Below are 25,518 nucleotides of genomic sequence, written 5' to 3'. Positions count from 1 at the left end.
TACCTCAAAACGTAACGTTTGGCGCAAATCGCAGGTTTCCAGTTTTCCAGGGGTTCCCAAAATTTCGAAATTGCAAAAAAATCGAAAACTGGATTTTTGAGTACCAGCGGAAAATTTTATTGAGCTCAAAATTTGGTAGGATGAAGGTCTTTCAGATAACTGTAAAAAGCTTTTTAGGGGGGCTCAAAGGGGTAGGTTCAAAATGGTGGTTCCAAAATTTTCCAAAAATCAAACCCCCAGGCAATTTCTGCTCACGAGAGTCGAAAATGGGAAAATCACCTCGCATAACGTTCATCAAGTTCAAACAGATATTTTATGCTAAAAAAGTTTATGAAAATAATACTCAAGTGGTTCCTAAAATTCATTTTTTAATCAGAACTTTGGGAACCCCTGGAGCCCAAAAAATGGTCATTTTGGGTTACCCAACCACCGATTCGTATTTTGGATATTTATTACAATATTTTATGAGTGGTCCAATCGATATGTCGTGGGGCCAAAAAATGGCCTTATCGGGACTCCTTCAAAAAAAATTTAGATTTAAAAAATCTGTTTGGTAGGATGGTTTACAAACTTTTTTTTATAAAACATGAATTTTCTTGAGCAAAGTGAACCAATGTGAATAATTCTTTCAATTGGTGAATGTAATCTCAAAAGTGTTGAAAAAAAGAGATTTAAAAAAACGTCCAAAATCCAGAATCCAGATACTTGAAAATCTGCCAAAAATGCCAAAATTCGTGTAAAAAGAAGTAAAAGAACACATCTACTAAACTTTTTCATTTGGATAATTGAATTGAATATATCTTTTTAGCGGGGTTCAAACGAGTAGGTTCAAAATGGTGGTTCTAAAATGTTCAAAAAATCAATTCCCAAAAAATCACCTCGCATAGGCATAACGTTTATCAGGTTCAATTTTGAAAATAATACTCGGCGCCGCGGTAGTTCCTAAAATTATTTTTTTATTCTCAAATTTGGGATCCAAAAAATGGTCATTTTGAGTTGACTAACCACAGATTCGTATTTGGGACAACATTATAAGAGTGGTCAAGTGGGTCAAGTGTCAAGTCAATAACTGTCCGGGTCCAAAAAATTGTCTCATCGATACTCCTCCATTTTATTCAATCGATTTTTACAACTTAAATAACGTCAATAAATTAAATTTTTCAATATTAAAAAATATCTAACAATTGCAGCGAGTTATATTTTCTGAGTTACATTACGCAACAATGAAATGATTCGAACAAAATGCTACGAATAATTACAAAAATCAACCAGTCATAACGTAAATATACTTTGAGGTACATGCAATTTATTTTCTGTCTGTAAATTTCATACCACATTGATAAAAATATCCCACACCCACAAGTATTTCCAACATTTGTGCCAACTTATGACGTTTCAATTTATGGGCCATACTGCCTTCCTGCCTTACATTATATTATTGCCTTAGCGTAATACAATGATTACTTAGTAGCTCAATGCTCATACTCACATCGCATTCGTGCTATAAACTGGGTTAATTTATCAATAATTCAATTTCAATCACAACATAGAACACAGTTCCAGAATATCAGTATAGAAAATGTCTTAGGCTTAAGAAGAGTAAATTTAGAATAAATTAAAAACGACGAAGACATGTTAGAAAATCTCAAACACAACAAATGCAATTTGTAAAGTTTGCCTAACATCGTCAATATCTACTATTCCTCATGTTATCTAGCTTCTGTAGTTGTATTTCTTTCAGCACCTTGTCGGCTGTGTTCCTTTTGGTGACCTGGAATCAATCAAAGGAATATTTGAAATGATTGTAGAAGAGAAGTGGATATTGTTGTAGTTGATAGAATGAACTGTAAGGTCAGAAGAGTTCATCGACATTAAAACAATGAAGACAATTCCGTTACCTACACATCGTCGGCCTGGGCCTGGACTATGGAAATTGACAACCCCAGTTCTTAGCATTTTAATATCCTAAGATAGAACAGTGGAATTGAATTTCAACTTACCCAATTATTCACGAATAGATACTCGTCGTCCACTTTGATTACACATCTTCCGTTGCTTTCGCTTTCAACTTGCAATTTGGTTAAAACGATATTGAATCTTTTTGTTTCAGCTTTCATTTTGTAAAGGCGAAATAAATAAACAATGGTTAATCACACAAAAACAAAGTAATACAGAAACGATTAAGAACTTTAATTAAGATGATTCAAAAGAATCCAATGACTAATTATTCTCAAAATAAGGATAGAGAACAGTATTAAGTGATCAAAATTGAGAATTCAGAAGGCTAATTTCACCATATCAGCAACTCTGCAACAATTTTTTATTTTGATGACCAGATGTTCGATGTTGACAACATGATCGATATTTTTGATATTCGATATCGATATACTAAAACTTGAATCGAAAAATTGATGAACTGATAAAACTTCAAAATTAGAAGAATCTCTCGATTGTTTCATCAGGTTTTTATTTTCGAAGTCGTAGGTGAATGTGAATGGTCCGTAGGAATCATGATTTGAAGGGTTTGACTCAAAAAAATTGGGACGACAAACGACATCATGTGATCATGAGAGGAGTCCATCTTGACCGGAATCGGAGCACATTATTGATGACGTCATAGCTCAACTTCTCGATGTTTATTTTCATGTTTTCATTAAAAGTTTTCATTTATTTATGTGGAAAAGGTCTCTTTTTCTACTTTTTTAGTATAAATAACGAAATACCGAATTATATAAATTTTGATGAGGACTTTTCTGAAGTAAAATTGAATTTCTCATCGAATGGTGTGAACAATTTTTGTTTTCGTGTAGAAATAAAAGACTTTATGAAGGTATTTTCATTCACGGATTATGAGCACATGAGTGTTTCAAAATGTTCAGAATTTTATTCTGTTCGAAATGTTTTTTTTTTTACCCAAAGGCTCACTCAGCGTTTATTGTTCAAAATTCATTAAAGCTCCAAGTTGTGAAAACCAGAGATGCGGAGTAAAAATCGAACGTTGAGCTTTAATGAATTCATTGAATTCTGAAAGATAAACACTAAACAGTAGCAGCTTTGGATAAAAAACTATTTTGAACTGGATAAAAATAAAATTCTGAACATTTTTGATTTTGGTATTTTAAAACACTAGTGTTTTCATTGAAAATTTCGAGAAATTTCAATTCAATATATCTACTTACATAATAATTTATCCATGAATGAAAATACTATATTATAATATAAAGTCGTTGTTTCTGTAATTCTGCTGGAAAGCAAACCATTCGACGAAAAATGTCATTTTAATTAAGAAAAGTCATCATCGAAATTTACGCAAATTCACTTTATTCCTACCAATAATGATTAATAAAGTCGAAAAACTGAATTTCTCCCATACAATTACCTGTGAAAACTCGGAAAATGATAAATAAACATCGAGAAGTTGAGCTATGACGTCATCAATAAGGTGCTCCGATTCCGGTCAGGATGGCCTCCTATCATGAGGACAACGACAAGTAGTAGCTGTGTCGAACTATCGAGTATCGAATTCGAATATCGATTCGAGTCTGGTGTCTTCTTATCAGTTGTTATCGTGACGAAATTATCAATTTTCTGAAGAAAAAAAAAATTGCAAGAAAAGAATTTTAATCTAGTAGTTCATATTTTTAATTAAATGTGGCATTGAAATGGCGTTATTTCTGACCGAAACTCATAAACAGCATTTGAACTTTCTCTGCCAGCATCAACCGGACAGTAAGACTCGTTTAGTTTTTAATATTCACATTCTAAATGATCTTCGGCATGTACTTTCATCTGCCATTCATCTGATTTCAGCTTTGAAGAGATTCGGCGACGCAGCCATCGAATATATAAGTAAAGGTCCAGATGGCAAAGATTACACTAAAGTTGCCAGTAAGTAGGCTGCTCAACGAGTATTTGTCCTCGTACGAGTATACTTGATTTTAAACTCTTCATTTTGCAGAATCCTTCGACGTACCGGTTGAAAAAATTAAAAACTCGCTCGAAAGTTTAGCATATATAATCATCGAATGCAGCAAGCTCGACGTGAGTTTCATCGATAGATTTTACGTTTAATCGAACAAATTATATGCACTTTAAAACCTGTAATTCCATCAACGATTACAGATACAAACAGACGAATTCGTGAAAATTTTCCAAGCTGCTGGATTCACCGATGACCAGTGCAGCTCGCTTATTGAACCGTATCTCGAGAATAAGAAAATCATCGCTGATATCTTTCAAAAAACCGACGCTCTTTCGTATTTTTACGATCTGCAGTGGCGTTTTGAATCCAAAGTACGTAACGTTATTTTTCATTCTTTCATTTTCATCTCAATTTTATTCTCATACTCATTGTATCATTTCGTAGATCAGTTCGAGAGCTCTTTTAAATCAAGTCACACCTTTGGTAACCATGAATCTCAAATTGAGCGATTCCTCCTCGGCCGTTACCTCTGAAAAAACCACTAGTCATTTACTGCAAACTGATCCCAGTACTTTGGTTCATTTAACCGAAACGTTGGAGAAAGCTTTACAAGAATCTCGACCTCATAATATACGTAAAATTCAACGTAAAATCAAAAAAATCGCCATACAAGATTCGTAAAGTGATATGTGATATTTTTTTCATACAGTATGTTTATTTAGATATCGTATCATCGTCATTCCGTTTACATAACAGAACAATCTTTTGGAAATGTGATTCAAGATGTATTTTTTATTTATCTGTGATCCATATTGTGTACATAGCCCTATTTTTATTATTCGTTATAGATGATGTAGATTGCAGATAGGTGATGTAGGTTTTTTTTGTTGAAAATATTCTATAAAATTAATTAATATATTATTGCGAATTTTTAGTCATTATTGCCTATTTCTAAAATTTAAGGAAAATTGCAAAAACTTATGAAAATGAAATTTTTTCCATGAAGAACCAATTCTTTAACAATAAATGTCAATTTATTTAATTTTTTCATCATTAGTATTTGTTCAGGGGGCACAGTTCACGATCCAAGTACATGTGAATATTGGCGAATGCAGCAACTATACATTTAATGGATTCTGTTTCTTTTTCTCTCTCTCAATTCATTTTGAAGAGCGATGCAGTAACATACGAGTATGTTATGCGTAAATAACAAATGGTGATGAAAATTTACAAATGCTAAACTGCACTTTAAACTCAAACACTATTAACGTATGCTATCAAAGGTGTCTAAAAGGGGAAAAGAATTCATTAGTAACAATGTACGTAACATGTAGAGTTTAATTTACTACAACCTTATGACTACCTATGACAAAAACCAGTAACAAAAAATCACAATAAAAGGGTAACAATACGAATATTATGGAATCATATGGCACAATTTACGCTGACGGTAGAACTTTGTACGGATTTAAGATTCCTTGAGGATCGAGTAAATTCTTGAACTGCTTCATTAATTCGATTTCTTTGGCAGTCTTGGAGTAATGAAGGAATCCCGGTTTCAAGAATCCGATACCGTGCTCAGCACTGATACTTCCTCTGTGTTTAGAGGTCCATTTGAAAATAGACGTTTCGACGAAATTCAAGAACTCAGCATTGAAATCTTTGGAGGAAACGTTCAAATGAATATTTCCATCACCTACAAAAAAAAAAAAAAAATTCGAATGAGTAATAATAATTAATTTAAAAAAAAAATTAAAATGTAAAGACGTAAGACGGTCATTTGAAACGTACCAAGATGTCCAAAACCATTTACGTGTATTACGTGATCGTTATTTTTCAGCAGCTCTTCTAAAACACCGACTCCTTCGTAAAAATTTTGCAACGGAAGCGAAACATCGAAAGTGTATAGATTTCCATCTTCCTTTAACGCTTCTGCTCCTCGTTCTCTAATTTCCCATAATACCTGCAAAGCAATAATACTCAAGTTTAATGATAATGATACAGAAGTGTAAATTAATCACATAAGACCATTCGTTACGCATACCCAAGAATAAATAAAAAACAAAAATGTTTTTCGAAAGATTTATTCAAACGATTAAAAGTGAAAAGATAAGAATACAAAATACGAGTTGATACATGAGTTAAAATATTAAAAATCATCAGTCTTTAAAAAATACAAATTGAGATTACGGTCTATCACACATGAGAATAATAATTATAAAAAACACACTCAAGTTCATTGATGGGGGGGGGGGGGCAAGGGAAAGGTAACTATTAACACAGCAGAGCTAAGTAACGCTATACATTCGCAGTCAAACGAACAGTACATTGTATGTATGTACTTCTCGGCTGAAAAAATTGAATAAGGCTCGAGCGATTTCATAGTCTCATGTAGACCAGACCGTAGAAAAAACCGTACTGTACATAGCAATATGTCAGATACTAAAATAGAACTTTATACGGATTCATTATACCATTTGGATCCATATTAGATTTCAAGCTTTTCATCATATCAATTTCTTTCTGGGTTTTTGAAAAATGAAGATATTTAGATTTCAAAAATCCTACACCATGTTCAGCACTGATACTTCCTCTGTGTTTAGAAATCCATTCGTAAATAAACGGTTCTATAGTTTTCTTGATTTTTTCATCGTATTCCGAAGATGTCATATTCACGTGAAGGTTTCCATCACCTTAAAAAATTTAAAATACTGAACTAATGAAATGGTTCGAATTAGTGAAAATCAACAACACAGAAGGAAAATTACTTACCCAGATGACCATATCCGCAAATCGTTTTAACTTGATTTAGATCTTTTAAACGTTCACGAAACTCCAAAATAATATCGTAAAATACATTTAACGGTAACGAAACATCGTATTTGTAAGAATACCCATCCTTAAGCAAAGCTCCCGTAATTCTTTCACGAATATCCCATAGCACCTGTTAGTAACGTATTGATTTTGCATTCAAAGTATACTTTTTCTCCAAAGCACCATATTACAATGTAATTGGCTGATAGAAAAACTAACCTTCATTTTGGAAGGTTCGGAGGTAGCGAATCCATCGAGAATCACTTTCTGTTCGAGACAAGTTTCCAAAAACATGTTGAGTTTTTCTTCATCGTGGCTCATGTTACTTCCAGAAGTTTCAATTAACATGTAAAATGGCATATTAGGTAGGGGACAAGTTAGACCCAAGTTTTTTTCGACTACTTTCACAGAATCTTGATCCATTAACTCGCAAGATGATAATATCTCAGCTAAATTTCCACGAGCGAGTTTGAAAGCGTTTAGAACTTGTTCGAAGCTACTCAGTCCTTGATAAGAGAATGAAAGAAAGAAAGTTGAAGACAGTTCTAGGTATTTTTAAAATGGTGGAAAAAATAACGAGAATTACCAAGTAATGCAAGATTGGTGGCTTTCGGTAACGGAGGACATTGTATAGCTACTTCTGTAACCAATCCCAAGGTTCCTTCGGAACCGATGAATAAGTGTTTCAAATGGTAACCTGTATTATCTTTCTTGAGAGTATTCATACAGTCGACTACGTCTCCGTTGGCAAGAACCTGAAACATATATTGGTTTTAATCGAAATCGTAGAAAAATAATAATCGATTGAAGTACACATATAAGATGACTTACAGCTTGTACACCTAAAACCGTGCTATGTAGACTACCATATCTCAAAAGACGCAATCCACCTGCATTTGTTGATACATTGCCTCCTATTTGGCAACTTCCTTTGGCTCCTAAATCGATCGGCATTATAAAACCGTGATCTTTCAGGTGATTCGATAAACTTTCCAAGACACAGCCGCTTTGACAGGTCAAAACCCCTGAAATTAAATTTTTAATCGATAAATAATACATACGATTGCTTGCGAATTAAAATACCAGAATAGTTTTGAAAACTCACGTACCAGTCAGAGTATTTAGATTGATTATCTTATTCATAAGAGATGTAGATATAATTATCTCGTCGAATACAGGAACACCTCCACCAACCAGTCCTGTATTTCCTCCTTGAGGACATACTGCCAATTTTCGTTCATTGCAGTGTTTCAGAATAGCTGATACTTGCTCAGTTGTTCTAGGTTTCAATACAATGGAACTGTATCCTAAAATGAGATTTATATTACGATTCAAATCTTTACTCATTTTATTTTGAATATAATGACCATCTTACCACAGTTCGCTTTTAACCAGTCTATATTATACGATTGCACTTCATCAGCATCTGTAATCACTTGGTTCTTGTTCAAGATGCTTTCGAAAAACTGAACATCTTTGTCTTGCAAGGAAGAGAAACTTCCTCGTTTTAGGTCAGGATATCGATCTTTGGTGAGAGTTGAAAATCGACGAATTAATCGTTTCATCGTACCTGAAATCATCGCAACAAATAATTTACTTTTGATAAATTGTGTGGAACACATTAGAATTCAATTCTCCCAGAATAACTATAAAAACCTCCGATCGAAATTGAAGGGAATAGTTGAAAAACGTCATGACGAATCATATTTTCAACACATGGAATAATTAAACTCGATTTCCGGCGTTGATCAATCTTACCTGCTCGAATGGAATAGTAATGAACAGTATTGAAGAAGGTGAAAAGTTAAGAATTCAGTTACCTGTTTTTTAATTCACATACAATCGAATAGAGATTAGAGAAAACGTCCAACTAAACCGAAATTTTATAACGCAGTAAAATTAATTTCCAATTAAGCGTTTAGCAAATCGTTTTCATCGCGAAACAAAGTGATAACAAGTGATAAGCTGATAAAAAAAACCAGTGCTGCCACTTGCCACACTTCCTTACTGTTATCATCACCAAACAATCATATGATTTTGTTTTTTTCCCCCAGGACATCGAGTTGGATGCTGAACGGGCGGTTCGCGTTTGATCTTCGATGATTATTTCATCTCGAGACTTCACGATGTGATTTCAGTGAAAATAAGTCAAGTATTAGTACTTAATGTTCATAATGATATCAGCTATAAGGTTCAACTACAGATCATCGTTCACCTCATAATGCTCTGAAAGGTAAGTCAGCGAAATGTGAATAATTATATCTATTCCGCGTGCAAAATTCTCATACGTAAATTTTACAGATCGAAGAAACCTTTCAAAGATGAACTCGCACGACATGAACTGCTCTAAACCTATGGAAGCTGTGCAGCATCCTCATCCAGAACCAGGTAAACCGAACTACGTTCATGTGGATTTGGAAGCTCACAAAACAGTGATGAAGATCGGTACAGCGGTATTCTACGCGATATCTTCGTTCTTCATTACAGTAATCAATAAATCCGTACTGACCAGCTACGGTTTTCCATCTTTTCAATTCTTAGCTTTCGGTCAAATGGTTACCACAGTTGTGGTTCTTTTCGTTGCTAAGAAAGTCGGTTACATTAAGTTCCCAAATTTTCATTTTAGAATATTCTACCAATTATTCCCGTTACCATTTATCTACGTCGGTAATATGACCTTCGGATTGGGCAGCACGAAAGAACTCAGCTTACCTATGTTCACCATGTTGAGAAGAATATCCATATTCATGACCATGATCGGCGAATACTTCGTTCTGAAAGTAAAACCATCGTCATCGGTTCAAATATCCGTCGCTTTGATGATCCTCGGAGCAGGAGTAGCAGCTCTTAAAGACTTAGCGTTCACCTTACACGGTTACACTTACGTTTTAATCAACAATCTGTTTACCGCTAGTTCGAACATCGTTACTAAACAGAAGCTAGAGTCTCGTTCAGAAATGGGCAAATACGGTATATTATTTTATTGCTCGATTTTCATGTTACCCGTTTGTTTCATACTGCTGTGGCAGACCGGAGATTTGGAGAAGATATCCAATTATCCGCACTGGTTGAGTTTCCCATTTCTCGTACAGTTTTCACTGTCGTGTATGATGGGATTTGTACTTTCGTACAGTGTCATGTTATGTACTCAGTTTAATTCTGCTCTCACTACCACAATTATCGGATGTTTGAAAAACATACTCATTACTTATTTAGGCATGTTTATCGGCGGCGATTACGTATATTCTTTCGAAAATTTCGTCGGTATAAATATCAGCGTTGCTGGAAGTATTTTGTATACTTGGGTTACCTTTAGGCCGAAAAAACCGCATCCTGTGCTGGCTCCTTTGAAACAGGTTACCACTAATATATGAATTACTGTACAAATGTATCGATAATTACACTAGGCAACAATTTTTGACTTTTTTCGTGTGTTCGGGTTGAAAATGGGCTTAATTGATAGTTTAGACCCTAAAACAAAAAACAGAGTGGGATTTTTCAATTTGAATTGTTTTTGTGGTCAGGAGAGATGATCAAAGTTTCAAAAATGGCCGTTTTTGCCCTATTTCACGAGTTTCTGGCGACACCAGTATTGTTTTTCGAAAAAAAACAAGGTCATATTCGGATTCTACGTACTTTTTTAAGTAAACATCTTTACCAGATTTTTGATTTTCGAACATTCAAGCGCATACCGAAGATTTTCGTTTAAAACACGAGATTTGTACAGCACGAGAGCCTCTCCCGCGCGAACACGGTTCCGCGCCACGATTACATCGTGGAGTAACGCCAGCGTCGCGCGCTCCGAGTTTTAAAATATGTTACAAACAAAAATCGTCCGTATGCGCTTGAAACTTCGAAAATCGAAAATCCGGGAAAGATGTTTACTTAAAAAAGTGCGTAGAATCCGAATATGACCTTGGTTTTTTTCGAAAAACAATACTGGTGTCGCCAGAAACTCGTGAAATAGGGCAAAAACGGCCATTTTTGAAACTTTGATCATCTCTCCTGACCACAAAAACAATTCAAATTGAAAAATCCCACTCTGTTTTTTGTTTTAGGGTCTAAACTATCGATTAAGCCCATTTTCAACCCGAACACAAGCATGCCGTTGCCTAGTGTTATTATTCTTTTTATATTCGAGTGTATGAATGTCTAGTCATTAGTAATGTTCAAAGTGATGCCATAATATTCATTTTTTAGATTGTTCGAATGACTAGAATATATCGTATATTTTTATCCTATCTTAAATTTTGTAGATTTCATCGTGTAAATTTTGATAGGTACTTAATTTATTATTAGGTAATTGAGACTGTAAAAAGTTGATTTTTTTTAGCGAATTAGTCATTATGGTACTTGTCAAAAAAAATTGATATCATGATTGTATACCTATTGAAGTTGGAAAGAAAGATTATGACTAATTGATCATTCAGTTGTGTTTAGTATTGGGAGAGAAAAATATGCAGTATTTAATCTGAGCGTGTTATAACGCAAGTATTTTTATTACTGCTTTGATTTTTTATGAGCGCTTGTAAAAGTGTTAATTAACTTTGATGGTTAATCGTCGTTCAGGTTTTTTTTTCTATTTGCTTTCTTGTGTACTTGGAATTATAAGATATTTAAAATTTCTTGCGCAATTTTTTTCTATTTATAAGTCTGTCGACATTTTTTTTTTAATTTCCTGTAAAATGTCCAACCAAAGTTTTACCGCATTTATATGAAATTTTTACATTTTGTAATTTTTATTCTAAGTAAATATTTTTTATTGAAATAATTTTGAGATTTTTATGAAATAATGGACATTTTGTTAGAATAAATTTATTCAAACTAGCAACTTGATGATATTTCATTATAAATTATGAACATGATAAACTAGTTACAAAAAGTAACTTTTGGTTACTTTTTTCCAAATTTTAGTTACTAAAGTTAGGTACTTTTTTGTTCAAAAATTTCCGAATTTTTCAAAATCTCGGTTCTAATTTTAAATTTGGGAAAAAAACAAGAAAAAATATCTCGCTTTTGGCCAAAAATTCCAAAATAGTAACCAATCCCTTCTTTTTCAAAGTTGCCAAAAAAAACTCGTTTTTTACTAAAAAAATTTATAAAAATTGTAATTTTTCCCAAAAAATTGAAAAAGTCTCATTTTCCCCCAAAAATCCCAGAAATCTCGCTTTTTTGGGGAAAAAAGTCAAGAATTGCAGAAAGTCGTGATTTTTGCAAAAAGTTTACAAAACATCTCGCTGTTTAGCAAAATTACCGAAAAATGAGACTTTTTTGCCCCAAATTAGGTACGCTAATGTCTAGCTTTTTACCAAAAAAAAAAATTGTAAATTTTGTAGCTGAACTCTTTTGGCAAAAAAAATCACTTTTTTACCAATTACCTAATTACCTACCAAGAAATCTTGTTTTTTCCTAAAATTTGTCGATGACATTCTTTTTGACACAAATTCTCACTGTTCAGTAAAATTTTTCATTCATTTTTTTTGAAAAATAGCCAAAAATTGCTAAAAGGTTGAAAAAGTTATGTTTTTTTTTTGCAAAACATTCCAAAAAGTTTCACTCATGTCATGTGTCACTTTTTTACCTGGGATTGTTAAAAAAGCCCTTTTTTTGGTTGAGAAATAATCAAAAGTTTCGGTTTTTGCCAGAAATTGCAAAATCCTCTCGTTGTTGCCCCAATTCCCAAAAGATCTTGATTTTTTTTTTTAAATCAAAAAATTGTAAATTCATTCAAATTTTTTGGAAAAATTTGCGAAAAAACGTATCACTTTTTGCCTACTTGCCTAAAAATCCTTCTCATTGCTAAAATTGTGCAAGTTTCTATCGAGTTCTGTTTTTAAATTTTATGTAATTTAAAAGAAAAAGTTTTGGTTTTTTCGGTCATTTTTTTTGCACTGAAATGTTTTACCCCCGCTTTCTCACTTTTTTAGTTACTATTCGGTTACTTTTTTGAGCTTTTTTGGTTACTAAAGTTGCTTTTTTTTTGTAAAAAAAAATGAGTAGGTATACAACGTCGTATTGACGTCTTCCTTCCTGAAATTTCCAATACGCTGAGAGTAGATGGAGGTTAACAGAACGGACGCAGCTTTCGGACCATCTTCATTTTGTGATAAATTTATCCAGTAATTTTAAATCGAACCTGACCAAATTAATTACAACTCCTCGTTTACGATGACTTAGCATTACACGGAGGAACATCAATTTCATTATTCTGTTTACTTTCAGGTGTTGAAATAGGTTTATTATGTAGAAGAGTCGCACTATAAAATGAAAAAAATCAAACGAAGCCGGTACAGAAAATATATGTAGGTAATTATAGAGTAGGAATGCGAGTACATAGAACCTGTTTTAAGCGCCATACTTACAGAGAATATTTGTACATAGTATTTTTGAGATCATTGATCATGATTCTGAAGCCATTATTAGGTAAATTTTAAAGAAATCCTATACTAATTTGAGATCACTGATCAGTTCACTATTTCTTTCAAGGAAAAAATTTTCAAATTATTCATTTCAGGACTTGACTCATTCTTAAAATCTTAACAAGAATTATTATTAATCATTTAAAATAAAATTGAAACTTGTTAAAATTTATTACGTAAACAATTCGTGTAACTACATACACATACATCATTCATTTCAAAATAATACGACAAAGCGAGGTTTCTAACACATAAATAAACAGCTCTCGCATAACACTACAAGTTCCATATAAAAGTCCAACTCTTGTCGATAAAAATAACTACCACAAAACAACGAAACAATAAACAAAAATAATGATAAAAAAGTCAAAAAACAAAGGGAAATACGGGAACACTGGAAAACAGCAGAACGCGAATAGGCTATAAAAAAAAGAGGTGAATTCAAATTGTATAACATTAAAGTACGTAAAACAAAGGAAGAAACTCGTTGGAAGATAAAATTCCTTTCTGTGGTATCTACTTTCATAATACTGATACATACGTACGTCGAACACATACCAAAAAATTGAGGAGAAAAAAAATCATAAAACACGTATAAAAATAACAGCTTTGGGTAATCTCTAAATCTTATCAAAATAATATCCTATCTATTTATATAGCTGATCACAGAAAAATTACTATATAGCAAAATCATATCCACAGGAAGAAAAGTATTACATTAGTCTAGTAACGGAAGCATACACAAACGTATAGTATTTGATTAGTCATTCAATTACGAGTAAAAGTAAAAATGGAAGCTTATATAGGCAAGGCGGAAGCCTTCTATGGAAGACGGACAGAAAAAAAATTGTGCTGGATTACCTCGAACGAGTGTGAAGAAGAGGTGGGTGCGGAAAAGCTTACAAAGAAATCGAATCACTGGTGAAATACATAATTAACAGAGAAAAACGATCAACATCAACAATAAAATCAACACTACAATGACCAATGCAGTAAAACAAAAGAAGAAAGTAAAAATCGAAAGGTGAGAAAATGCAATACGATGAATGAGTCTTGTTTTTAAGATTGAACCGATCCGTAGGTGCCGGATGGAGGTCGATAGTATTTTGGAAATGTTGAAACTTGTATCGAGTTGAATGCATATTTGCGAACACCGATGTTTTTAAATGTGTTCTCCCTCCTGACACCTTCGCTGTAAAAATAAAACAATGTATCGTTAGTGATTTTTTGAAATAACTCGTATTCCCTGTTAAGGGAAAAAGCACTTGTATTTATACAAGGTGATTCATATTTTGAAGGAAAAAAAACAGGATGTATTTAACAAACTTTGGAATTTTTTTGCAATTTTGACAAAAATCAGGAGTGTTTGACATCTTGGCAAAAATTGGGACATTTTGATGATTTTGACAAACAGATGAGGGCCTTTCTGACAATTTTCACAAAAATAGAGACTTTTTGAAAATTTATGCACAAAACAAGACTTTAACACGGCGATTTTGGAAAAAACATATTTTTTGAATACAGATGAAGATTTTTTGATGATTTTAACCAGAATCGAGACTTTTTAACCATTTTGGCAAAAATTCGACTTTTTGAACAATTTTAGCAAATATTAGAACCTTTTAACAACGTTGGGCAAAAAACATGACTTTTTGATAATTTTTGCTAAAAGTGGGACTTTTTAACAATTTTGGTAAAAATGATTAGAATTTTTTGATAATTTTAGCAAAAAGTGAGATTTTGGAAATTTTGGCAAAAAAAATACTTTTATTCAGCAACTTTGGAAAAAACAGGACTTTTCAAAACAAAAATCAGGACTTTGACAAATTCAACAAAAAGTGAACTCTTTTTACAGTTTATCCAAAAGTAGAAAGTTTCTGGTAATTCTCATACCAAAAACTAAAGACTTTTTGTCAATTTTGGCAGTGTTGACTATAACTTTATGAATCTTTGAGTAGAACCGGCTGCCTTTTCTTCGTTAACTTTTTCAAGGACCTAGATTATTTCTGAATCACCCTGATCGCAGCTTGCATCTTGAAGTCGAATACTCACCTTCTCATACAATCCAAAGCACGTTGAAATTCGTGTTCGGTTAAATCGTACTCTTGATGCAAGATATTCGTTTGTTCTAAAGTCACAGCCATACCAGTCCGGTCTTTGGCACTTTTACAACTTGTAAATCGTAATCCTGAAACAAGTAAGCGTTAAATATCAGTTTATCTGGCAGGTAGTGAAAGTAGTAAATTTAGTCAGAAAGGTATTGATAAAATGAAAAAATTTCCTACTTCATTGTGTTCATTTTGTATTGTTTTTGAAAAATAATAATTTTGATTAAAGTTTAGAAATACTCCTTCCAATTTCAATTTTTTTGAAAATTTTCCTGTGAAAAATTTGACTTTTTCAATTTTTCTGTGTGTGGGGGAGAGGGGGGATCAAGTCGAGAGCTTTCTGAAAATTTGTTTGAAAAGAGGTAGTGAAAAGGTGGTGGTTTTTTCAAAAAAACTGACAAAATTTCAAGTGCTCAAGTGCCTTTTTCGATTTTTGGAGAATTTTTGAATATCAAATTTATATGCCATAACTGAGGGAAAAAATCAAAATTTTACCAAATAAACCAAGAGACCTAGAAATCGATTGGAAACGGTTTCGAACCATTTTGGGGGTAGTTCTGGAGTACTTCAGCTGATTTTTGAAAATTGAAATTTCCACAACATTTTATCCAATAGAGTTGTTGAAATGAAATTTACTTAGTATGCCATTTTTAATATGCTAAGTCGATTGGAGGTGGTTTCAGGCTGTTCTGGAGCCTTTGGGTATATTTTGGAAATCTCAGAGTTTCTAAAAAGTGGTCCAAAAACGGTCCAAATCAACTTTAGCGTCATCCCCCTCTCAAATACAGGTAGTGAAAGTTGTGAAAAAGTAAGTGATTTTAAAAATGGGTGGCAAAAGAAGTGAAGAAGCAGTGAATTTAGTCAAAAAGGTGACAAAAAAATGAAAAAATTCAAACGTGCAACAAAATCTTCAAATTATTGGAAAAATTGACTGACATTAAGAAATACTTTGTATACAAATTTTCTTTCAATTTCAATTTTTTTGAAAATTTTTCTGCGAAAAAACTAGCTTTCTAAAAGTTTGGTTGAAGATAAGTAGTGAAAAAAATGATGAAAAAGTAGTGATTTTTTCAACAAAAAAAATCTGTTAGATACCATGATTATGCATAATTTCTTCAAAAAGAAGATACCTAATATTCAAGATATAAGACATTAATTGGCTCACCTTTAACCTTACGACATATTTGACTCGCTAAATGCAACACTTCTACATTTTTATTCTTATTCGCATGAACTGCAGTTTTCAATTTCTCCATCAACTCGGCTAAGGCCGCCGAATGAGCAGTATTAAGTAAACCTGTCATGAAACAAACGCCAAAATGATCAAATATGCTAACAGGCTGACTACGATATGGAAAAAGAAAAAAGTCATCTCGTGATATACATACACGTCTTGACGAAAGCATCAGTGTTGGCAGATAAATTAAGTTTCTTGAATCTGTGATAATATTCGTTGAGTTTATCGAAATTATCTATATTACTTTGTTCTTGAGGTTTGGTGGCGTTCAAACTTTCAGCTAATGTGGCCATTTCGTTGATACCGATGTTGAAAAATATTGGAGTTACTCTGAAGGTATGAGAAAGAGATAATGGTAACGCTGAAAAAACAACTTCTGGTACAGGAAGCAGGATTCTTAATGATGATCGAGATCCCATAACTTTCGGGTAGATTTCTTCTTCGTTTCTGAGGAGAAAATCGATAAATTACGTAACGAGTATTTTTCTAATGCAAAACAGGACAATTCGAGCTTAATTTTTTTTCTTACTTGGTTTTAGTTGGGACTAGAGTGAATGTAACAGTGGACAAGTCTTCCACAGCTACGACCATATCACCCCACATATCAATTTCGTCGCCGTAATAACTGAGCAAACCTTCGAATTCGACTAGTAGTCCTACGTTCATCAGAATGTACAAAAACACCGGATCTGACTTCTGGCACCATAATTTTGCCAATAGTCCGCTCACCAACGCTGTCAACTGCACAGATCCGATAACAAAAAAAAACACACTAATTAATACCAGCGAAATTATTTTTCAGTTTCATTTTTACAAAGCACTTACAGCTTGTGAAAAGCAAACCAATCTTCTATATCGGATATTACAGGCAACCTGGGCAGCTTTTCTATCTTCTTGGATTCTAAATACGCTATGAGTTAATCTAGCAGTCTTCAGCAGTCCATCCATGGCTTGTCTAAGTTTCCTCATGCTGGGTTTCAACTCGGTAGTCCAATCATCCAGCGAATCGAAATCCAATCCTTCGGTGAACTTATTTCGTACCGGAGCTACGGTTCCACCATTTTGAACACTTGTAGCTTTGCCAGAGTTCAGCTTCGAGTCGATATTCTACAACAGAAAGTAAAAATGTAATCTTTTTCCAAAACAGTTCGAAATTCTAGGCCAACATTAGGTAGGTCTAGGTACCTGTCTAATGGCATCTTTTTTAAACGAATGCTGCGATCTACTAATAGTTTGATTGGATCTCAACCTAACGGCAGGACTTCCGCATTTACCGCACAGAAATTTCACTTTGCTAACCAAACACATGACACTGGCTTCGATATTCAGCTGAGTCAAATCCCAAGGCTCGGGTTCATCGGTCGGTTTATAGTAATTAGCCGAAGGTGAACTGCACATGGCATGAGTGTCTAAAAACTTCTTATTCATTTCACCATTTTGAGGTTCAGCAGAGCCGTTCTCATCGTGAGATTTACTACGATGATGACGATGATTGAAATTCTCATCTTTTTTCGAATCGTCTTCGGTATCCGGAAACAGTACAAAAGGTTCTTTGTCATCTAAAGCGCAGGTTTGGCTGGCAGGCAGTTTGGAGGGTGGTAGGAAATTCCAAATTGGTGGATTTTGATCGATGGGTGACATCAGGTCGTCGTATTCGGGCCGTTTCGTGTTCAGCGATATTTGTTGGGCGATTTTCTTGAATTGAGAGACTTCTTCGGTGTCGGTTTGTTCTTCTTTGTATAATTTGGTCACTTTGTTATCTTCGATGAAGTTGAGGGCTTCCTCTACTAAACCTGGATCCCACAGACTGAGCAGGATTCGAGTCTGGTGAACGGGATGAAAATTAGATTAATTTTGACACGTTTAAACAAATATGTAGAAGATGAGTTTAGATTTACTTTGGATATCATATCTTCGCAAATTGGCAGCATTCCCATGCTTTGTTTTTTCTTCGCTAAGCTCAATAGTTTTTTCATGCCATCGACAACTTCTCGTCTAAGTAATTTGATCGCCTGAAACATTTATAAATTATTTGGATTAAATTCAGCTTCGAGCTGTCTGTTTCGAGAATATTCTGACGAATTAATGTTTTACCTGAATCGCGTCATAAGCCAAAGTAATTTTATTAGGACCACTCTGAGCACTGGATGCATTCATAGGTGATTCTTTCAACTGTTGAATTAATCTGAAACACACCGATGACAAAATTAATTCACCAATGAATTACTTTACGAACGTGTAAATCCTATTTTGCCAAGCTTACTTAATCAAGCCACCATTTTTCGATTTGTGAGAGTGTGCTGTGAATGCTCCAACGGTGATGATGTCATAGAAACCGCTCTTTTTGAGGGTATCATTCTGAACCCATAATCTTTGCAGGTGTAAGTTGATCGGAGCAAATTCCAGCGATCTGTCACTTTTACGCGAGCTGGGTTTGAAGTAGCTTCCTATGAAGTATAAAAAGACGAATGATATGAGTAAAGTTAGGCAGAAAAAGATTTCATATATTCTTGAAAATCACCTTTGAACGACTTCAAGTTCTCTTTGGCTTGAGAATACAAATGAAGTAATTGAAGATGTCTATCGAGTACTTCTAATTGACGAGAATTCCAAGGCTCAACCAATTCACCCATACCGGCCACTTCTTGCAACAGTTCCTTTTCTTCGTTCATGAAAATTTCCCTGAAAATAAATTCACAATTTAGAAGAAATTTCCCCAAATTTTCATTTTGTTTTGTTGGCCTTAATCTATGTACTTACAGAAGTTGCTGAGGCAAATAAAAACACAGTTTACTCTCAGCCATGATCTCGTGAACAGAAATATCGCCACCTAGCCCGGAATGAAATCGATACGTGACCAGTAAAGCATTAGCGAATAAAAACTGCAAATGCCCTTGATTGGGTATCTTCTGCTTAACGTTAAATCTCGAAGGTAATGATTGAGTTCGTCTGTGACAAGGTACCTACAACAGAAACCACAAATATAACTCACATTCGCCAAAAATACCTTCTCCATGATCGGAAATCTACTCACATTCAACGAATTACTATGATGCAGTGATCTACAAGGAGTAGATTCGGCACTAGCATTACTACTTTCGCGTTCATGACGCCAAATCGTCAACGTAACGAATCCAGCCACGGTATTCGAACACGACAACAGCTGCACCCTGAACCTACTCTGTTGACAGTTGAGTAGTGTTGAAATGTACAGCTTCGCACTGCCCAACGGCGTAGCCAGACCTGAGAATTTCTCTCGCACATCGTAAGCGGTAATTCGTATACATGATTCGCTAGTCAGACCGTCGCTGGGCCAAAAGCATACAGTTTTCAAGAACGAAGGGTTACTGCTTTTCTGTAAAATCGAAATCGATCAGTTATCTAGATACTTGATGATGTTTTTAGAACGCGGCGATTTGAAGAGAGATTCGTTCGTACTTCGACGATTTCAGTATTGGTGTATTTCAGCCAGACGTCTTCTTTGGGGATATACACGTGTAGGACTAGAACGGGCCGAGGTGGTCTACCGTGACCATCGCAGAGTAAATTATCACAGCATAAAGATACCTCGCATAAAGGTAACTCGATCGTATCTGTAAATGGAATTGAGAATTATAAAATATGTACCTAGGTATACGACGATGTCAAGTAGAGAGAAGATGAGCAGGGCTCGTACTCCTAATAAAGTGACAGAACGTACCCAAGTCTCGTTTTTTTGTCATATTTTTAGTCAAAATTATCAAAAAAAAAATCCCAATTTTTGTCAAAAAAAGTCTTGTTTTTTTTTAGAAATTGCAAAAAATTGCAGTTTTTTGTCAAAATGTTAAAAACTCCTGATTATTGTCAAAATTGTCTAAAATCCCAATTATTGTCAAAATTGTCAAAAATTCCCAATTTTTGTCAAAATTGTCAAAACGGTATAATTTTGGTCAAAATCGTCAAAAACTCCTAATTATTGTCACAACTGTCTAAAATCCCAATTATTGTCAAAATTGTCTAAAATCCCAATTATAGTCAAAATTGTCAAAAAATCCCAATTTTTGTCAAAATTATTTTAAAATCCTAGTTTTAGTCAAAAAAAGTCAAAAAGTCCTAATACAAACGAAGGGAAGAGCGAAACATTTAAATGTAGAAAAAAATCACAAAAACAACAGAAAAAATGAAACTCGATAGAGAAAGATAAAAAATTTTTGTAAAAAAGTTGCACCATTTTGTACAATAAATTTTTGATAAAAAGCGAAACTTTTTGGCAATTTTCGGTATTAAAATACAAATTGCAATTTCTGATAAAAAGCGAGAAAAATCAAGATTTGTCAGTTTTAACAGAACGCACAACTTGACTAAAAAATTTTTTTCATATTTTTTTCCAAAACCGCGATTTTTTAAAAAAACTTTCGATGAAAAAAAACGAGAATTTTTGAAGATTTTCACCAAAAAGGCTTTGACAAGTTTTAGCAAAACGCGGGACTATTTGGCGATTTTTCCGAAAATTGCTTTTTTTTTGGTTTTAGCCAAAAAAGTAAAAACCTTTTTATTAAAAAAAAAAAAAAAACAACGAAACGTAATATTCAGTAATTTTTGGCAATTTCTAAGACTTTCGATCGATGTTCTAAAAAGTGAAAATTTTAGTCAATTTTTGGCAAAAATCCAGATTTGTCAATTTTAACAAAACGCAAAACTTGACCAAAAAATTTTTTTATATTTTTTTGCCAAGACGGCGATTTTTTTAAAAAAGCTTTCGATGAAAAAAAACCGAGAATTTTTGAAGATTTTTGCCAATATTTGGCAAAAAATAAAATCTAGACTTTTGGTAATTTTTGAAAAAAAAAACAAAGCGATAATTTTTTATCTTTAACAAAAAACAAGACTTTAAAAAATGGCAAAAAGCAGGATTTTTTTCGAAATTAATTGACAGAAAAATAATTTGTTTTACAAATCATTTTTTTCCAAGTTTTGGCGAAAAGGCAAGACTTTTTGGCAATTTTGACAAAAAACGGAATTTGCCCTGCAGTGCAGGTTGCCAATTTTTCCTACAAGTCCGAAAAAAGCCCAATTAATGGAACCGAGTACAAGCCCTGGATAAACTATTCAGTATTCATATTAAAATGTACCCAAAGCGTGATGTCCTTTACGGATCCTCCACATTTGTACATCTAAATCTGGATCATGGGCTTGTTTCAGTTCTAGTTGTTCTTGCAACGAGACTAATTGTGATCGGACATGGTTATAGCTGTAGATTTGTATCCCTTCCAGCCACATATCACGTTCTTGTTCTGTATGAGCGGCTATGTGCTGCGTGACACCTCCTTCGAAAACTGAAAAAAAAGTTTTCAACGATTAATAATGCAGAAGGAAATTAAATTAAAAACTTACAATAATTATCATAATTTTCATTTTTTTAATTTATTTTTTGTATTAATTTACAACTTGACAGCGCACGCTTCGAATTAATAAATCGATATTCGATATCTTTCAAAATGAAAATTCTTCGGAAATTTATTTCGATCAAATTCGTAGTAATTTTTGTGATCAAATGACTAATGTGCGCTTCTCTTTTCAAATCATAGATGACGTAAGTACATGAATTTCCACGACAAATGACTCGATTGTTCACACGAGTACCAAAATGATATACAAAGAGTCATCGCGAGACATCCGAGTAACCTAATTTGGTAAAATAACTCGCCTAAAAAAAATCCATACGTTCCGTCCAACGACGAATGATCCACTCGAATCGTACAATGAAGTAAAACAATCACTCCGACTGGCTCTGACCATTGATCTTTAGTTTTCATGTAAAACAGTAAATTTCCTCGCAATCTGCACCATCGCTCCATGCTCGCTGTGAAATCCACAATAAAATAATTAATTACAAACGTCGTATTTTCAAAACAATCCGAAAGATAGTAAAGATCGTGCTAAAGGTGCCAACGATTCTACACTTTCATTATCATTTGAATGAATCGAAAATACAGAATAATTACAATAAATCATTGTTGCGATGATTTATTGTTATTTTAATTTCTTCTTTCGTCATATATGTAGACGAAAAAAGCGATATAAATTTACCAGCAGTCAACTTGCTGACAGAAAGAAAATATACTCGAATATGTTACCGAATCCATTAACGGTCTACCAAGGTGGAGGATAGAAACATGACATGGAATATTGACTAATACATTTAAAATTACGTACTAACGAGTTTTAAAAACAAAGCAGGCATTTTAAAACAATTACCACACAATATGATACAGCGTACAACAATCTATACAATGTGCAAATTATCGTACAAAACGTGCAATTCGTTATCATCTATCTACAAATCAAGTTCAAAGTTTTTCAATTCTCAAGTCCAACACCGAAGAAGAAACAACGAAACAATCTACAGAGAGCTTCGATTACAACGAAACACCTAATCAAGCTACGTAACAAGAAGCGATCTAGTAAATACAATAAGAAGAGTAAACACTCCGATGAGACATAACCATAACGAAACGGTTAATTTTTATACCTATATGGATGAGATGTGATATGCGTCGAGTTAGAAGGTGACATTGCGATTTGTTAAACAATACACGTAAATAAAATCTGGTGATTTGGTTAGAGTATTAGTAGGTCTAGGTACACATAGTCCCGCATTCCTCGCATAGTTTTGTATTAAATTATACCTTTATTAGTGCCAGCATAACATGATAATTCTTGAAGGCTTTTCGATTTCCGTTTTTTCGACGCTCCTTCTCCTGAAATGTTGAGATTTACACATGAACAAACCGTGTTACTGCCGGACCAATTGACCCGAAACCTCAGACTCCGAGCTTCATTCGACACAACATGGTTTAGTCGCATGCACGAGTTTTAATCGTAAATTTTTTATACAAGGTAATCTGCACTACGTATTCTCTAACGAGTACATCGAAATATACAGCGGAAAACTGACCAAGGAAACGATAGATAGAAAAAAAAACAAGCGCAGCTAGAGCTTACAACACCGGGTACGAAATCATTTCGAAGTGGCTATAAAGCTGCGCCGATTTCGTACCTCGATTTGATCGCCGGTGGCACGATACGTACTTTCGGAACGTTTGAAAAATCCGTCTTGCCTTTCCCATATAATTAGGACGCCTTCTTTATCGAATTTCTGGGCTGGTTGTAGAGCCAGAGTTATCATCTCGTTCTTATTGAATCTCATTTTGGATTGATCTACGAACAAATAGCCTGACTTGGAATATTACTAGAGTTGAAGAATAATATATCACTGGATGTACTTACTTGATAGATGAATCACTCGAGATGTAAACAAATCCGCATCACTGACACCTTTTCACTACGAGATGGAGATGATGAATATTTTACGAATACTTGTGCCCTGAAGGTGCAGCTGGTTAGAATCTTGAAGTGGGTTCGCGTATGACATTAAAAGAATCGGATAGCTTCGTTGTAATACACATTAGAGTGTAATAAATCTTCGGAGTGGAAATTTCTCAAAGCACTATCATTTGTGCGACAAAATTACGAAAGATCAACTAAAATTGGTGTAAAATTTGAACTTTTATCAAAAATTCAAAATCAAGGTAAAAGTAAGGTGGGAGGCAAGTGGGAGGTGTGTTTGTAAAGCTCTTTTGTTTGTGTTGGTGAGTACAGTGTTCCCAGCAATAGTTTTCAAGCGTGTGAGTACGTTCGATGTTTTTTTTTTTATTTTTGAAATTTTTTAATTAGGCAATTTTTTAGGTAATTTGGGAATCTAATCTAGTGCTTTAAATTAATTAATTAATTAATTAATAATTAATTTGCCCGTCCTTTTTGCATTTGCATAAACATTTGGTACAAACAAATTCATCAACAGAGATAACAATTAATAAAGGTGTGAAATAAAAAATGCTTGGAAAAGGGGCCTTACTAGGGAACCCTCCCACTTGATAATCTCCGATTTGAATAAAACTTGGACTGATGGAAAGAGGACCTCAAAAAATTCCCATCCCCCAATTTTCAGCTGCTGAAGTGCTGATTTTTCGATTTTTGAGGAGCGTTTGAACAGAAGTTTTGTGTACAAGGTTAGGTACCTACCTAAAGTTGTTCTGTAAATTCGAAAAATGTCCCTTTCTTCATACCATTTACCATACCACATAAACTTCAGCAGTTGAAATTTTGGGCGTAGGGTCAATACTTGATACCTAATTGACTAATACTACCGCCGGCCGGATCTGGAATTATCATCAGAAATCGAATTTCTTGTCGATCTGGTGGTTTATAAATGCCATTGAAAAATTTGAGAAACCATAAATTAAGCTCATCAAATTCAAATGAACTTCAGGGGCTCAAATTTTGGTCAAACAGTCTGTGCCGAATACCAAATCGACTCATACCATCATTGGCCGGATTCGGCCGTCCGTTCAGAAAACAGGATTTTTTACTGTTTTTTCTCATGTTATGTGTGAATTCGAAAAATGACCGTTTATCCTCACCACATGAACTTCAGCAGCTGAAATTTTGGCCAAAGGGTCTATGCTTGATACCAAATCGATAAGTATTACCGTCGGTCAAATCTGGAAATATCATCAGATGATCAGAAATCGAATTTTTTCACAAGTCTATTTAAATTTAGTGACAAAAAACTGACCAAGAAAGGCCCCATGTTCACATACATGAATGCGGAAGCCGGTCCTGGGTTCGACCCCGATTCCAGTGTCAAACACGTAATTTTTTTTAACTGTATATGTTCATTTTTTGAAATTTTATATTTTTATCTCATTTATATGATTAGGCTATGCTAGAGTAGCTTTTTTGGAGGTGAGAAATCACGAAATTGTCAAAAACATATTTCTAAAATTCTAACATTCAGCATACACTGTTACACACGAACAATTTTGCGTTTTTGCAGACATTTTTCAAATAGGTACAATGTACATAAGTGTTGGTGATTAATTAAAATTGAATTAAATTAGGTACCTTTCCTTCTACAAAAGGGCGAACAGCATTATGGAAATTATTTGATAGGTATCAAATCAAAGGCATACAATA

The 25,518-nt window shown here is 33.9% G+C and overlaps 4 protein-coding genes across 11 annotated transcripts; 2 read left to right on the top strand and 2 right to left on the bottom strand.

Annotated features, from left to right (window-relative positions):
- The first annotated feature begins 3,557 nt into the window (after positions 1–3,557).
- Positions 3,558–4,860, top strand: LOC135841363 (COMM domain-containing protein 2-like). The gene is made up of 5 exons (XM_065358299.1): positions 3,558–3,729; positions 3,811–3,888; positions 3,959–4,041; positions 4,123–4,293; positions 4,367–4,860. The coding sequence occupies exons 1-5, from the start codon at positions 3,663–3,665 to the stop codon at positions 4,601–4,603; spliced, it is 636 nt and encodes a 211-aa protein (XP_065214371.1). The 5' UTR covers positions 3,558–3,662; the 3' UTR covers positions 4,604–4,860.
- A 382-nt stretch (positions 4,861–5,242) lies between these two features.
- D2hgdh (D-2-hydroxyglutaric acid dehydrogenase) lies at positions 5,243–8,696 on the bottom strand. Of its 5 annotated transcripts, none has more exons than XM_065358293.1 (8): positions 8,557–8,696; positions 8,112–8,306; positions 7,846–8,043; positions 7,568–7,761; positions 7,323–7,491; positions 6,956–7,242; positions 5,714–5,885; positions 5,243–5,618 (listed from the first exon to the last, which is right to left on the bottom strand). In XM_065358293.1, exons 2-8 carry the CDS (start codon positions 8,299–8,301, stop codon positions 5,362–5,364), a joined length of 1,467 nt encoding a protein of 488 aa, XP_065214365.1. In that variant the 5' UTR covers positions 8,302–8,306; positions 8,557–8,696; the 3' UTR covers positions 5,243–5,361. The 5 variants fall into 5 exon arrangements, with proteins under 5 accessions (XP_065214365.1, XP_065214367.1, XP_065214366.1 ...); XM_065358295.1 differs by having other exon boundaries at positions 8,112–8,309; positions 8,562–8,696; XM_065358294.1 differs by having other exon boundaries at positions 8,495–8,641.
- Positions 8,697–8,779: 83 nt separating this feature from the next.
- LOC135841362 (UDP-sugar transporter UST74c-like) lies at positions 8,780–11,567 on the top strand. Its single transcript, XM_065358298.1, has 2 exons — positions 8,780–8,969; positions 9,038–11,567. Exon 2 carries the CDS (start codon positions 9,058–9,060, stop codon positions 10,108–10,110), a length of 1,053 nt encoding a protein of 350 aa, XP_065214370.1. The 5' UTR covers positions 8,780–8,969; positions 9,038–9,057; the 3' UTR covers positions 10,111–11,567.
- A 1,740-nt stretch (positions 11,568–13,307) lies between these two features.
- LOC135841359 (inositol polyphosphate-4-phosphatase type I A) lies at positions 13,308–24,093 on the bottom strand. 4 transcript variants are annotated; one of them, XM_065358288.1, is made up of 19 exons: positions 23,770–24,092; positions 23,572–23,700; positions 23,169–23,240; positions 22,187–22,342; positions 21,612–21,815; positions 19,939–20,093; positions 19,535–19,855; positions 19,261–19,463; positions 19,022–19,182; positions 18,764–18,947; positions 18,595–18,685; positions 18,399–18,512; positions 17,686–18,324; positions 17,326–17,607; positions 17,030–17,241; positions 16,652–16,947; positions 16,429–16,560; positions 15,208–15,343; positions 13,308–14,347 (listed from the first exon to the last, which is right to left on the bottom strand). In XM_065358288.1, exons 2-19 carry the CDS (start codon positions 23,687–23,689, stop codon positions 14,215–14,217), a joined length of 3,609 nt encoding a protein of 1,202 aa, XP_065214360.1. In that variant the 5' UTR covers positions 23,690–23,700; positions 23,770–24,092; the 3' UTR covers positions 13,308–14,214. The 4 variants fall into 4 exon arrangements, with proteins under 4 accessions (XP_065214360.1, XP_065214361.1, XP_065214362.1 ...); XM_065358289.1 differs by having other exon boundaries at positions 23,169–23,715; positions 23,770–24,093; XM_065358290.1 differs by lacking the exon at positions 23,169–23,240.
- Between the last annotated feature and the right edge of the window lie 1,425 nt (positions 24,094–25,518).

This window comes from Planococcus citri, chromosome 3 (assembly GCF_950023065.1).
Source record: "Planococcus citri chromosome 3, ihPlaCitr1.1, whole genome shotgun sequence".
In the NCBI taxonomy this organism is placed as follows: Eukaryota; Metazoa; Arthropoda; class Insecta; order Hemiptera; family Pseudococcidae; genus Planococcus; species Planococcus citri.
This window is presented reverse-complemented; position numbering and strand designations above follow the sequence as displayed.

What these genes read in the sequence shown, in the direction of transcription:
- LOC135841363 (XM_065358299.1), top strand. Translation starts at nt 3,663, where the DNA reads ATGGCGTTATTTCTGACCGAAACTCATAAACAGCATTTGAACTTTCTC. An exon ending in AGATTACACTAAAGTTGCCA is followed by an intron (nt 3,889 to 3,958) that starts GTAAGTAGGCTG and finishes TTCATTTTGCAG; the next exon opens with AATCCTTCGACGTACCGGTT. An exon ending in TCGAATGCAGCAAGCTCGAC is followed by an intron (nt 4,042 to 4,122) that starts GTGAGTTTCATC and finishes CAACGATTACAG; the next exon opens with ATACAAACAGACGAATTCGT.
- D2hgdh (XM_065358296.1), bottom strand. Translation starts at nt 8,441, where the DNA reads ATGATTCGTCATGACGTTTTTCAACTATTCCCTTCAATTTCGATCGGA. An exon ending in CCCTTCAATTTCGATCGGAG is followed by an intron (nt 8,307 to 8,392) that starts GTTTTTATAGTT and finishes CGATGATTTCAG; the next exon opens with GTACGATGAAACGATTAATT. An exon ending in CACCAATCTTGCATTACTTG is followed by an intron (nt 7,243 to 7,322) that starts GTAATTCTCGTT and finishes TCTCTTATCAAG; the next exon opens with GACTGAGTAGCTTCGAACAA.
- LOC135841362 (XM_065358298.1), top strand. Translation starts at nt 9,058, where the DNA reads ATGAACTCGCACGACATGAACTGCTCTAAACCTATGGAAGCTGTGCAG.
- LOC135841359 (XM_065358288.1), bottom strand. Translation starts at nt 23,689, where the DNA reads ATGAGATTCAATAAGAACGAGATGATAACTCTGGCTCTACAACCAGCC. An exon ending in TTATGCTGGCACTAATAAAG is followed by an intron (nt 22,343 to 23,168) that starts GTATAATTTAAT and finishes TGGATTTCACAG; the next exon opens with CGAGCATGGAGCGATGGTGC. An exon ending in GCTTTGGATTGTATGAGAAG is followed by an intron (nt 14,348 to 15,207) that starts GTGAGTATTCGA and finishes TTATTTTTACAG; the next exon opens with CGAAGGTGTCAGGAGGGAGA.